This window comes from Oryctolagus cuniculus, chromosome 17 (genome assembly GCF_051225735.1).
Source record: "Oryctolagus cuniculus isolate XC-2025 breed Fujian yellow rabbit chromosome 17, ASM5122573v1, whole genome shotgun sequence".
Lineage (NCBI taxonomy): Eukaryota > Metazoa > Chordata > Mammalia > Lagomorpha > Leporidae > Oryctolagus > Oryctolagus cuniculus.
In genome coordinates, this window is record NC_142883.1 from 14,292,294 (window position 1) to 14,306,767 (window position 14,474).

Sequence of the window (14,474 nt, forward strand, 5' to 3'; positions counted from 1 at the left end):
GATTCTAGTCCCAGTCGGGGCGCCAGATTCTGTCCCGGTTGCCCCTCTTCCAGGCCAGCTCTCTGCTGTGGCCAGGGTGTGCAGTGGAGGATGGCCCAAGTTCTTGGGCCCTGCACCCCATGGGAGACCAGGAAAAGCACCTGGCTCCTGCCTTCGGATCAGCGCAGTGCGCCGGCCGCATGGCGGCCATTGGAGGGTGAACCAACGGCAAAGGAAGACCTTTCTCTCTGTCTCTCTCTCTCACTGTCCACTCTGCCTGTCCAAAAAAAAAAAAAAAATAGCAGAGCTGGGAAGGGAGGCCAGGTCACCAGACTCCCCGGGCACGACCGGAGACCCCCTCCAAGAAGCGACATCGCTGTCCCACGGGCAGCACGGGGTCCAGATCCTGCCGCGAGAAACGTGGCTCTGTCCACCCAGGGCGCGTCTGCTGCCGAGGGACATAAACACCCCTGGGCCCAGCTTGTTTATTTTGTCTCCCATCCAAAGCGGCCCAGCTCCAGCCACACAGGACTGTCCCTTTTCCCAGGAGCCAGCCCCAGTGTGCTCCTGGGCCGTCCCCCAGCTCCCCCAAATAATAAAGCCACTGGGCGGGAGCACGGCGGTTCCCAGCCGTCGGGAAAGCACTGTAGACTCTGAGCAAACGCGTTCTGCTGACAGAAGAAGCAGGTATGGCGTTCCTCCTCCTTGGCAGCTGGTGCGAGTGGGGAGAAAACTGATGGAATTGCCCAGTAGGGAATGGGAGGGGATTTCCTTCCTGAAATCAAACCTGGCGATCGGTCCCTCGTCGTTGAATGGCTGTTGCTTCTGAAAACATATTGGAGGAAATATCTTAACAATGAGATAGCCACTTCGCCAACGACTAATTTCGTATTGTTTGACTTGCTTCAATGGCACATTCTGACTTCATTTTTCCTCTGCCGTTTTTGCCTTGTTTATGGATTGTGTTGGCAGCCGAGGCAGACAGATAACGTGAAAGAGAACAGCCTGTACTTGAGTGGAAGGGCTCAATCTGGACCCTGGAGGGCCCCGGGCTGCTGGAGAGACTCCCCTTACAGGGAAAAAAAAAAGAAAAAGTAAAAAAGCAATGGCCACTTCCACGCAGGGGGCAGCAAGCAGCCGTGGAACTGGCAGGGAGCAGAATCGGGGCGAGCGCCAGCTCCACAGCCCTTGGAGTGGTCCTGTCTGCCTCCAGCCTCGGTTGGTGCCTCCATCAAATGGAGGTGATGATTGATGATGATGACGGTGGTGGTGACAGCAACAAAAATAGCAGCTGCCTACCAACCGCCAACAACCACAGAAACACTGGTTGTCCTAAAGCTCTCTTCATCATGGCTGTGGCAAGTGTGGCTGTAGACGGGAGGGTTCCTTTATTTGTCCCTAAAATGCTCCTCCCGTGTGTACAGAACACAGCTACTGCTTTCTCAACGTGCAGGAGTCAGCCAAAGCCAGGCTCCAGCCCAGCCGTCAGAGACCCCTTCTGACACCTGACTCGCTGCCCGCTGCCTATTTGGGCACGGTCCTAAGCCTCTCAGGACCTCCGTCTCCTCATCTGGAATGTGCGGAGAACAAAGCCCCCGCTGCAATTGTTGCAGGGATTACGTGAGCGCCCACCACACACCTGGGAACCCGGAAGTTCTGCTTTCCGAAAGCAGGAATCCGAGATCTTGGGGAGTGTTGGAGGCAGCTGACCTCCAAGGGCATCCGCAGCCCAGGAGCGAGCCGGGTCTGTGGCTGTGCTGGGGTGGCTGGCACCCAGCCTGGCATGTGAGCGTGTTAACCTTTACTTCAAAATCCCCCAGGCCCCAGCGACGGTGGGCCAGCCCTTCCCGTCCGTGGCACTGCTCCTGCAGCCGTACCCCGGGGAGGAAAGACGGAAGTGTCTCAGGGAGGGACTTGGTCCAGCGCCTGCAGAAAGGCGAGGGGAGCCACCTGTGCTGGCCGGCCTCCAGCCCGTGGGGCCGACGTTGCTTTCCTGGGCTGCCTGCCCTGGTCTCTGCTGGCAGAGGAGGAACCAGACCCTTGGGCTGTCTAGCTGGGGCCCATTGGCCCCGCACCCTGTTGTGTAAGGCTCCTGGGATATGGCAGGACCAGAACAGAATGGAGGTGCTTCCTCTGCTCACCGGCAGGCCAGCCTGGCCAGGGGGGTCCCAAGCCCCTGTGTGAGCTCTCTCCTGCCCGAGGCCCACCAGCAGTGAGTGTGCTGTGCTCACGGAGGGTCCAGAACTGCCAACCCAGCTGCTGCCTCCTCTTCTGGGCCTGCTGCCGCCCAGAGACCCCACCCCAGCATCTCCCAGCATGCCCTGTTCTGTCTCCTGCAAAGCCCCTTCCAGTATAAAAAAAGCCCACCTTGGAGGGCAGCCCCAGACTCACCCCTGTGATCCCCTCGCTGCCCAGCTGAGTCCACTCACTGCCTCCACACTCCCTCTGCACTTCGTAAGGCCGCTCTGCTTCCATCACAGGAGTGTCGGTCATCAGTAGTTGATAGAACACAGAGAGTGCCTTTGGCCTAGCGGTTAAGACATCTGCCTCCCACTTCGGAGGCCCTGGGTTTGATACCCGCCTCCGGCTCCTGACTTCAGCTTCCTGAATGCAGGCCCTGGGAGGCAGCAGGGATGGCTCAAGTAGTTGGGTCCCTGTCACCCGTGCGGGAGACCCGGGTTGAGCTTCTGGCTCCCAGCTTCTGCGCCATTGCAGGCCTTTGGGAATGAACTACCAGATGGAAGCACTCTGCCTCTCAAATAAAATTAATAATAATTAATAGACTAATTCTCGGGAGGAGGCTCTTGCATTCTCAGCCTAGAGAACAGTGCCAGGTCAGACAAGAGTCCAGGCACTGATGGGTGGGTGGGGGACCTGCATGTCATTTGAAGAAGTTAAAGAACACTACAGAATGGCATAAGGAACTTAAAAAGAATTTTTTATCGTGAAATATGCATAATGAAATTTACATACTAATCATTCAAAAAGGCATAACGGAGTTGCATTAGGTCCCTGCACATCATCCATCTCCAGAACCTTCTATCATTCCAAACCGAAACACTGTGCCCTTCAATGGTAACTCCCCATTACCCTCCCCAACCCACAGCACCCACTGTCGTTCTGTCCCTGTGAACTGAACCAGTCTGGGTACATCACGTGAGTGCCCGTGCGATATTTGTCTCTTTGTGCCTGGTTTATTGTGTTAGGCAGAATACGTTGCCATATGTCAGAACCTCATTTTTTTTAAGGCAGAATCCTATCATTTAAAAACATTTACATTTGATCTTTTAATTGGGTCCTTCATTTTTAAAATGGAAGAAAACAAAAAAAAACCCAGACCTGGAGAGGATGTACCTGGTGTGTGTTAGAGGCAGAGTTGGAGCTGGAAGTCGGGTCTCATAGCTTTTCTATTCTTCCTCCGGAAGTAGCACTCGTGGGACAGCACGCTGGGTGCACAAGAGTACTCGATGAGGTGTTTGATAGATTGAGATGCACGAGGTACACAGGGAAGACCCCACAGAGCAGACGTGGAGAGGAAGCGGAGATGCATCCCGAGGGTGGGGCCCCCTCCCCCCGCCACAGCCGTGCAGGGCCTCTGAGAGGTGCCGGCGGCACTCGGCATCCTCAGTGTGCTGCAACCACAGCTCGTCTTGTCTCTTGTCACTGCAGAGGACGGAAGGCTCCCTTGATGGAACCTAGACAGCCCAGGCAGAGGCTCACCCCCGGGAGGACGTCCACGTTCCGAGACGAGCATGATCCCCGTATTCCAAGGGCTCTGTGCACTTATTTATGAACCTGCCCTGCTCCCATCGAACACAGCAAGCCACAGACCAAGCCACCAGCTCGGAACTCCTCCTGCTGCGTCGGCGCGGGGTCTGAAGAGGAGCACGCAGAGGGGCCGCTTCTCCCACGTGGCTCTCCTCGCACCTCGGCCGAGCAACCTTGCGATGGGGAGAGCAGAAGCGGGTTCGGGGTAAACAGGCCATTGGGATACTTTGAAACTTGAATATTTTGTATTGTACAGAAAGAACTTCCCTCGCACCCTCCTCCACAAAACCCAGTTTCTATCTTGTAGTCGATCACTTCTAGCAAACTGCCTGGTTTAGGGACTAGTTCTTCTTTTTTTTTTTTTCTTTTATTCTTCAAAGGCTTTCACTTCTGGGTAGTCCTTGTTCTTTGGAAGTCCAAAAATTGCTGACCAGATGGCTCCACCCTGTCCCCTCTACAGCCCGGGACACCACCTCTGGCCAAGCACAGTGCTTGGGAGCAAGCCCTGTGGTGCCAGCTTGCAGGCGAGGTCCGGCGGGCAGTGCTCAGAGCGGGAAAGCAGGTGCCCCAGCACAGATGCTCGTGGGCTTTCCTCTAGAACCTTCCTTTCCTCCACCCTGCTGAAGGCGGAAAGATGGGAGGACGGTCGCCTACAGCAAATGTTATTTTTAGTAGAAAATGGAAATGTGTATTTTTCTTACTAATTTTTTTTATTTATTCCTTGCTAAAGAAACAGCTGCCTGAGGTCTGAAGGTGTTTCCCAGGGTGTTGGGAGTGGGCGGAAGAGGGGCTGTGGCAGTTTGCCTGGGCAGCACTGCATGGCGGGGACCCCTAGGGGGCACTGAGTTCAATAAAGTTGATCTTTTACTCTTCTGTGAGATGTCGTCTTCAGAGAAGCCACACGCACACGGGGTCTCAGTGGCTGGGCCTCACCCCGAGCCGGAGTTGGTGCAGCCTCCGCTGAAGTCGGGGCAGAGGTGGTTCGAGTCTCAAACACCCCAGCTGTTGAAAAGCCAGTGGCTGGTGCTTGCCTCCCAGCTGATGTGTCCTGGGCCACCCCCCACCCCCCACCGCAGACATTGTCAGAGTTAGCAAAAAATAAAAACCCGAGATGCTCTGTTCAATCCGCACCTCATATACACATGCAATTTTTCTATGTAACGTCCCATGTAATGTTGGGGCCATACTTAACACCTAAAAATTCATCGCTGTGAATTTCCACTGGTACAGGCCAGACTGTATTTTATTTGGCAACCCTACTGGCAGAGCGGCTTAAAAAAATCTCTCTAAATCAAGGGCCATGGCTTCAGCCTTTCCAATCAGGCACAACCAGATGACTGCAAGCCGCCCATTGCAGGGGGTGCGGTTTTCTCCACCGTGGCACTCGTTAGAGTGCCCTCTTGTGCCCGCACCTTGTAACATCCATTCAAGGTCTCAGCAAATGTGGGGTACAATTTCCTCCCTGCTATGTCTGAGGAGCCCGGACCTGGGTACCTCCAAGCTTCTCCGAAAGGTTGAATTAAAAGATCCATTCATTTTGATGCAAAAAAAAAAAAAGTTTTGAAATCCAAGAACAGTTTTTTCGTAACATACATTTTCCATGAACTTTCGAAGATCCCTTATAGGCATGGATTTCAAAATTTCTGCTCCAAAATAAATGTATCTTTTAATTCCTTCTGCAAAGACATTTTGAAGTGCCCTTGTATTGATCACCCAGTCAGCACTCACTGATCATTAATTGACCCCACTCCCTGACCCAGACTCAGGACGGGCAAAGTGACTCCACGGCTAACATTCTTTCCTTTATTGAAACGGGTTCTCAACCAGGGCAACTCTGCCCACCATTAGTCACCGGCCACTGTCTGGTGACATTTTCGGTTTTCATGTGGGGTGAGTGTGCTACTGGCAATCTGGTGGGCAGAAGCGAGGGGTGGCACCATGCAGCCTGTGTGAGTAGGACAGACGCACACTACCAGGAATCAGCAAGTCTATGGGCAGGTGTTTGATGCTGCTCGGAGGAGCCGGCACTGTGGCGTAGTGGGTAGAGCCGCCACCTGCAGCATCAGCATCCTGTATGGACACCGGTTTGAGACCTGGCTGCTCCACTTCTGACCCAGCCCTCTGCTATGGCCTGGGAGAGCAGTAGAAGATGGCCAAGAAGATGTCGCTGCACCCACGTGGGAGACCCAGAGGAAGCTCCTGGCTCCTGGCTTTGGATAGGTGCAGCTCCAGCTATTGCGGCCATTTGGGGAGTGAACCAGCGGATAGAAGACACACTCTCTCTCTCTCTCTCTCTCTCTCTCTCACTCTGCCTCTTCCTTTCAGATAAATAAATAAATCTTTAAAAACAAAAATGCTGCTTGGAATGCCTGCATCTCATATCCAGGTGCCTGGGTTCAAGTCCTGACTCTGCTGTAATTCCAGCTTCCCGCTAATGCACACCCTGGGAGGCAGCAGGTGATGGCCCAACTTGTTGGGTCCCTGCCACCCACATGGGAGACCCAGATTCAGTTTCTAGCTTCTGACTTTGGCCCTGCCCAGCCTTGGCATTTGGGGAATGAACCAACAGATGACAGATCTCTCTCTCTCTCTCTGCCTTTCAAATAAAAATAGATAAATAAATATCACATCCGAAATGCCAGTTCCGGCAAGGCCGGGAAAGCCCACATTAAAGCATGCAGGGTGGGATTCATGCGATTGCCCGGCAAGTTTGCAGCCGATGCTCTGTGGCTCCTGACACCACTCCTGAGTCAGGCTCTGTTGCCAAATGGCACAGTGTCACAGCCTGGGTAAGTTACAGACGGTGGCTTTGGCTCACGGTTCTGAGGCCTGAGGTTGAGGGCGGCATCTGGTGAGGCTCTCGCTGCCGGCAGAGCCCGGGGTGACATGGGGTGCCCTCGGCCAGGGTTGGGCAGCGTGCCCACGCCTGTGTCCTCCGTCTCTCCTTCTAAAGCCACCAGGATTCAGCCACAGGGGCTCCACTCCGTGATCTTATCTAATCCTCATCACGTCCCAAGGGCCCTAACTCTAAACTCAGAGGTCAGACATGATACCTCACCGTGGGCATCAAATTCCAACACGTCGCCCTTCAACACGTAGCCCCTCAGGGACACGCAAGCCACATCCAAGGCATGGCCTGGAGGCAGGAGGATTCTTTTTTTTTTTTTTTTTAAGATTTATTTATTTATTTCAAAGTCAGAATTACACAGAGAGGGGAGAGGCACAGAGAGAGAGAGAGAGAGAGAGAGAGAGGTCTTCTGTCCGATGGTTTACTCCCCAGATGGCTGCAACGGCAGGAGCTGTGCTGATCCAAAGCCAGGAGCCAAGAGCCTCCTCCGGGTCTCCCATGCGGGTGCAGGGGCCCAAGCACTTGGGCCATCTTCTACTGCTTCCCCAGGTCATAGTAGAGAGCTGGGTTGGAAGAGGAGCAGCCGGGACTAGAACCGGCGCCCATATGGATGCTGGTGCTTCAGGCCAGCGTGTTAACCTGCTGCGCCACAGCGCTGGCCCCGGCAGGAGAATTCTAAGGACTCCTTGGCCCCTACCTGGAACATGCAATCAGGTAGAGACACACAGGGGTCACACCAAGCAGCAGCTGACGTGCGTCCTGATGGGGAACTGGAAGCCTGAGCAGCACATGCAGAAGGGGCTCCTGACGTAGACTCGGGGTCAGAGGAAGTTCAAGAGGAAGTTGGGGGTCGGCTCTGTGGCATAGTGGCCTAAGCCTCTGCCTGTGGCACTGGCATCCTATATGGGCACTGGTTCTAGTCCCGGCTGCTCCTCTTCCAATCCAGCTCTCTGCTATGGCCTGGGAAAGCAGCGGAAGATGGCCTAAGTGCTTGGGCCCCTGCACCTGTGTGGGAGACCTGGAAGAAGCTCTTGGCTCCTGGTTTCAGATCAGCCCAACTCTGGCTGTTGTGACCATTATGGGAGTGAACCAGCGGCTGGAAGACCTCTCTCTCTGTTTCTGTTTCTCTCTGCCTCTGTACCTCTGTAACTCCATCTTTTACACAAATAAATGTAAAAAACAGAAAGTAATAAGCTCTTAGACCATTTAGGAATTCCAAAGAACAAGCTGTGAGCATATGGAACAATTTTGTAGTCCAAAGCCTGAATTATCCCCTCACATAGATTTTGTGTAATTCAAAAGGAAAGGACCCCTTATTTAAAAATGAACATTGACAGTAGAAGAGAAATGTTGCTCTCATCTCAGACATGGCAAAGGATGCTGGGAAGCAAATACCGTTCCCAATGAGAAAGATAGGGCGAGCTGGAACGGGAGATTGGCCACCAGCTGACTATGTGACCTTGGAGATGTCGGACTCCCTCGGGTTCCTCTCCTACAGGAGGTATGCCCACCCCCTAAGAACACCTTGGCACTGCACTGTGGCCAGGCAGTTTTGTCGTGCACAGTCCGTGGGCCAGCGGTCCAGGGTGGAGGAGCCAGCAGAGACTCCTGGGAAGACGCCTTTGCCTCTCCTGGTGGTGGCTAGCAAGCCTTGGCGTTCCCTGGCCTGCAGGCACGTCATCTGTCCTCTGTGGGTGTGTGTCAGGTGCGTGTGTCTTCGCGTGATCTCCACACACGAGTTTAGGGCCCACCCTAATTCAGGATGACCTCATCCTTATGTATTTTTTGTTAAGATTGGTTTATTTATTTGAAAGAATTACAGAGAGATAGGTAGTTCTATCTGCTGGTTCACTCCCCAAATGGCCTCAACTGCTCAGCCCAGCCAGGCTGAAGCCAGGAGCCAAGAGCTTCATCCCAGTCTCCCGTGTGAGTGACAGGGGTCCCACCACTCAGGCCATCATCCACTGCTCTCCCAGGCCATGAGCAGAGAGCTGGATTGGAAGTGGAGCAGCAGGGACTCGAACCAGCTCAACACACCCCCCTCCCAAGGATGGCCTCATCTTAACTGCAAGGAACCTGTTTCTGAGTAGGCTCCCACCTTGTGGCTCTGGGCAGGCAGGCCCTTGGTGGGGACCCCACTCAGTCCAGCTGAGCTCCTGGCCTCCCAGCTCCCTTCTCTGTTTTGTGACAAGTGTGACCATGGCGATGGACCTCCTCTGACCCGTGTTCTCCCGCTGTGCTTTGTGTCTGCGTCTCTGAGCTGCTGTTTCCTTCCCTAAACTTCCCCCCACTTCTCCCTCGTGCTCATTCTCTGCCTCCTCCTCGCCTCCCCCATGTCATCTTTCCCCTTTCTCTCCCTCCCATCAATTGACCATAATACAGAACTGAAGTGTTCCCATTGCTGCCATTTGTCAATGAGGTTTATATATCCAGTTATTTAATTTTGCAAGCCAGTTCGTGGAATTTTTTGTTGTTTTTCTTCCCTTTTTAGGAAAAAAAAATCTTCCAAAAGTCTGAAGAGTTGTTTTCTACATAGCTTTGACCCTTGATGGATTATTTTTCCAAGAATTTATTGGGCTCGTTAGGAACAAGTCCCCAGTTACTGCCTCACTTCCTCCTGATCCTGGGATGTGCTCTTTTTCCTGGAACCTCTTGGCACAGCAGGGTCTGGCTTGGTGCCAGAACCCGTTCCCTTAGTTCCTGCTACGCCAGCACTCCCTTCTCGGGGCCTGGGTTGTTTGTGCCAGAATGCACAGCACCGGGAAATCTTCCACGGTTGTCCTGAGACTTCTGGGGCTGAGTCCTAGGAAGAGTAGGCTTCAGCGCCTTCTACTACAAGAACAGACCCTAAGCAAGAAGTCTCTAGAAGCTCCGCTGTGCCCCCAGCCACGGATGAAAAGGTGTGTCCAGGGTGGGCATTAGACCCCGTGGCTAAGACGCCGGTCGGGACGCCTGCATCCCATATGAGAATGCCTGGGCTACATCAAGTCCCAGTTCTGCTCCTGACTCCAGCTTCCTGCTAATAGGAAGGCAGTGGTGATGGTTCAGGTGGCTGGGTTCTTTGACATCCCTAAGAGACTTGGATTGAGTTCCCAGCGTCTGCTTTGCCCTGGCCCACCCTGGACCACAGCAGGCATTTGGGGAGTGGACCAGCAGATGTCTGCCTGTCTCTGTCTCTTTGCCTCTCAAATACATAAAATTAATTATTTTTATTTTTAACAACAAAGTTTATGTCAGGGCCAGCGCTGTGGCGAAGTGGGTAAAGCCACCACTGCCAATGCCAGCATCCCATATGAGCACCTGTTCAGGTCCTGGCTGCTCCACTTCTAATCCAGCTTCCTGCTAAAGTGCCTGGGAAATCTGCAGATGGCCCAAGTGCTTTGGCCCCTGCACCCACATGGAAGACCTGGGAGAAGCTCCTTGTTCCTGGCTGCAGTCTGGCTTAGCCCTGGTCGTTGAGGCCATTTGGGGAGTGAACCAGCGATGGAAGATTCTCTCTCCCTCTCTCTCTCTCCCCCTTCCTCTTCCTCTGTAACTTTGCCTTTCACATAAATAAATAAATCTTTAAAAAATAAAGTTTGTGTCCCTGATCCAAGACAAGCTCAGTTTGCAGGTGGCTTCTCTGGCAGTTTGTTTAAGAGCAAGATGGCGAAAGCAGGTGTACTGTTACCAGGAAGCCACGGGCTGTGGTCGCTCCAGGAGACCCTTAGGCACTTGGAGATTTTGCCTGTGAGATTTTGATGACTTAGGAATGACCCTGACCACTTAGACTTGGGACTGGCTCTGGGTCATCAGGCCCCCGGGGCAGGGTCATTCATTGGAGGGCACCTTCCTGCCCCTGTGCCCTGTACAACTCCCACAAGCCCAGCTGGTGTGGCCCTCGCCCTCAAAGGAGAGAGATGAGTGGCACAGAAGTCATTGTCCCTGAATCAGAGGAAGGAGCCGCAGAGACCCGTCCCTTACCCCCAGCCGGAGCTTGTCCCCCAGGGAAGTGGCTGACCGCAAGGGGCACCCTGGAAGGCTGGACCCCAGCCTCGGGTCCTGCAGCACCGCATGGGAGGATCTCGGGAGCCTGAACTACAAGGAGCCCCTGCAGTGAGCAGGCCCCCCATCTCTTCCTCCCTCACTCCCTGTTTTTAGAATGCACTCCAGCCTTTCGGATTCTCACACAGTCCTCGAGCGAGGAAGGGACTTTTCATCTGAGGCCACCTTTGACTTTCCCGGTACCCTGGCAGAACGGGGGCTCTGAGGTGCATCACCCGAATACTTCCCATACGATAACAGAGCACGGTGATGCACATCACACGGCCATGCTCGGGGCTGAGAAGTCAGCACGTTGACGCAAGACCTGGAATCAAGCTCACTGAGGCTGGGGGGGCGGGACTGGAGGGCACAGCTGGCGAACAGGCCTCGCAGCCACTCAGTGGCTGCACCTGTTGGGAAGCTTGTGCAGGCAATTCTTCTCACGTGCATTCTATGCCGAGTGCAGGGGCTACCACGGCTTGTGCGGTTTTTGCTCACAGGGGTCACGTTTCTTGCTTGTGCTTGTCCAGAGAAGGTGTCGCTAGGATGGCAAATGTTCACGGCAGTCGTCACTTGCTAACGTTAACTGCTTAAAAGTGCACCCCACAGGGGCAGGTGTTCCGGCCGAGGGTTACAATCGTTAAGATGCTTGCATCCCGTATCCGAGCGACTGGGTTTGACTCCAGCTTCCTGTGCGTCTAGACCCCCAGTGACAGTGGAAATAACTCAAGGAATTCAGCCCTGGCCTCCCACGCGAAAGACTTGGGTTGAGTCCCTGGCTTCTGACTTGGGCCTTGGCCTGGTCCAGGCCGTCACAAGTATTTGAGGGGTAAATTAGCAGATGGCCCATGAGCGTATGTAACAGACATGCACACGCTGCCTCTCAAATGAATAAATCAATAAAAATGCAGCAGACAGAAAAAAATGCCTTGGGAAATTTTTGCATTAAAAAAGGGAGGTCTACAAGAAAAAAAAATTGACATTTACTGAAATACGTAATTATTCAGAGACTTTGTCAAAGTTTTAGGTTTTGAGAAAGCACCGGCCAGGAAACCATGCTTATCCCTGCTCTGCTGTAGACGACAAATTCCCAATGCACAGGAAAAGTGAGTTCGCTGGACGGGCAGCCGGTCTCTCTTTTGGACACGGAATAAACCCTGGCGAAGACTTTATGCAACTTGGGGAAACAGAGCAGCCCTCACCTCTGGCCCTCACACTCTTCCTCTCTGCCGTGGAGGAAGCTGGGCCCAGCCAGCATCCTGCAGGGAAGGGAAAAAGAAAAGAGAATGTTGGGGCCGGTGCTGTGGCATAGTGGGTAAAGCCGCCATCTGCAATGCCGCATCCCATATGGATGCCAGGTCAAGTCCCAGCTGCTCCACTTCTGATCCAGCTCTCTGCTCTGGCCTGGGAAAGCAGTAGAAGATGGGCTAAGTGCTTGGGCCCCCGCACCCACCTGGGAAGACCCAGAGAAAGCTCTTGGCTCCTGGCTTCAGATCAGTACGGCTCCAGCTGTTGCGGCCAATTGAGAAGTGAATCTGTGGCTAGAAGACCTTTCTGTCTCTGCCTCTTCTTCTGTGTGTAACTCTTTCAAGTAAATAAATAAATCTTAGAGAAAGAGAGAGAGAGAGAGAATGTGGTGGAAACTCACTACAGGTGGACTAGGTGAAGATCCGGTCTGTCAACTGCCAGTGCTTCTGTGTTTACCAAAGCTTTGAAACATCAAATATTTGTATAAGCCATAGACTTTTTTATTTCTTTTAATGTCACTTTATGGGGCCAGCATTCTGGCATAGTGGTGGGTGCAGCTGTCACCTATGATGCTGGCATTCCATATGGGCACCGGTTCATGTTCCAGCTGCTCTTCTTCAGATCCAGCTTCCTGGGGAAAGCTGTAGAAGGTGGCCCAAGTGTCTGGGCCCCAGCCACCCATGTGAGAGACCTGGATGAAGCTCCTGGCTCCTGGCTTCAGCCTGGCCCAGTGCTAACCATTTGAGGGAGTGAAGCAGTGGTTGGAAGATCTTTTTCTCTCTCTCTGGAATTCTGACATCCAAAATAAATCAATAATCTTTTAAAAAATATTCATTTTATTTGAGAGAGAGAGAGAGAGAGAGACCTCCCTCCCTCCCATCCACTGGTAGTCCCCCAAACAGCTGCAACAGCCCAGGCTGGGCCAGGCTGGAGCCGGAACCTGAAACTCAGCCCTGGGTCTCCCATATGGGAGCCATCCCTGCTGTCCCCTAAGGTGGGCGCTACCAGGGAGCTGGAGTCGGAAGCAGAGCCGGGACTCAAACCCAGACACTCTGGCCCCAGACCCATGAACGCGTCCAGATTCCCGTCTTTACCTTCGCTGTAGTTCCGTCACCTCGTGCGTCTCACCCAGACCGCAAGAGCCCCCCCCCCCCCCCGCCGGCCTCCCACTGCACGCCTACTCGTGGAGCTTTTCGGGTAAACACTGTCCCACCTGGGGCCCCGTGGACGCTACACAGGATTTTCCGGCCCCGATTCCCTCGGGCCGGGAGCCGCTGCTGAGCCCTCCGGCCTGGCTCGGGTCAGACAATGAACACTCGGCGGCCCCACGTGCTTCCGCCCAGCCGCAGCTGCCAAGGAACTTGAAGCCAGAGTCTGCGCCCCTCGAGTGATTAAGGACGGTCAAGTGCCTGTGAGGCTGACTCCCTCTTCCTCTAGATGTTATCTCTTCCCTGCCGAGCCCGGCTGTTCCTTTGAGATTATCTTTCATCTCATCTCATCTGCTGCACGTGCCTTGGGGGGAAAAAGGCCTAAAGAATAAAAACAGTAAATAGTTTGAAAAGTAATGGACAGGTTTTAAGTTCTATTTATTTAGGAACTAGGGATAATAGCCCTCCAGTCTGTGGAGTGAATGTTTATCTTGCCCAAAGACCTGGAACTCATTTCTTTGTCAATAAAATGAGCTCCATTATCTTGAAGTTCCCACTAAGCTTCATCCCGTCAGCAAATATTTCTTATGCACCTACTATGTGCCACACAGGGTTCTAGGAGCTTGGGATAGGTCAGTGAAGAAAATGGGGTGGGGGTGGGGGCCGGCACTGTGGCATAGTAGGTATCTCATATGCTGGCATCTCATATGGGTGCCGGTTAGAGTCCCAGCTGCTCTGCCTCCAATCCAGCTCCCTGCTAATGCACCTGGAAAAACAGATGATGGCCCAAGTGTTTGGGCCCTGAACCCACATGGAAGACCTGGAAGAAGCTCCTGGCTTTGGATCAGCCCAGCTCCGGCCGTTGCAGCTATTTGGGGAGTAAACCAGCAGTTGGAAGACCTCTCTCTCTCTCCCTCTCTGTAACTGTGCCTTTCAAATTAATAAATCTTAAAATGGACCACGATTCCTGAGACAGACGTAAACCAAAAATATAATAAGTGCATTAGATGGTATATGAGAAGGGGGTGAGGCTACTGGACAAAGAATCCAGCAGGTTGCTGGAGAACGGGAGGCAGGGGAGAGAGAGCAGACGGCGCTGGCGTTGGAGAGGGCGGCCTGGGAAGTGAGGTGTGAACAGACCCCAGGAGTGGAGGGAGGGCTCCCTGAGGGAGGGGCATTCCACACAGGCTGCACAGCCAGTGCGGGGGCCGGGGAACAGAGGCAGGAGTGGGAGCGCAGCGCAAGAGACCAACTTCCTTGCTGCCCACGATACAAAAACAAACCCTGCCTACTCATAAGGTCTGTTTGGCCAAGAGCCCCTGGGTGTGGCTGCAGACCAGCGCGGCAGCCACCTAGCAGCTGGTGAGATCTACCCGGATCCTGATGGACAGATCCGCAGGTGAGTCATGAGAAGCCGGGCCTTGCCACACCTGCAACCCCGTCCTACAAACACGTGCCCT

At 53.6% G+C, this 14,474-nt stretch overlaps 1 protein-coding gene across 2 annotated transcripts in view; it reads left to right on the forward strand.

Moving 5' to 3' along the window:
* The window catches only part of PECAM1 (platelet and endothelial cell adhesion molecule 1), a 52,709-nt gene extending 48,089 nt beyond the window's left edge, over positions 1 to 4,620 (forward strand). For both annotated transcript variants that reach the window (XM_008271715.4, XM_008271716.4), the window contains one exon: positions 3,649 to 4,620. In XM_008271715.4, the coding sequence (XP_008269937.3) occupies positions 3,649 to 3,678 (30 nt within the window). In that variant the 3' untranslated portion in view covers positions 3,679 to 4,620. The remainder of the gene's footprint in view (positions 1 to 3,648) is intronic.
* Positions 4,621 to 14,474: the final 9,854 nt, after the last annotated feature.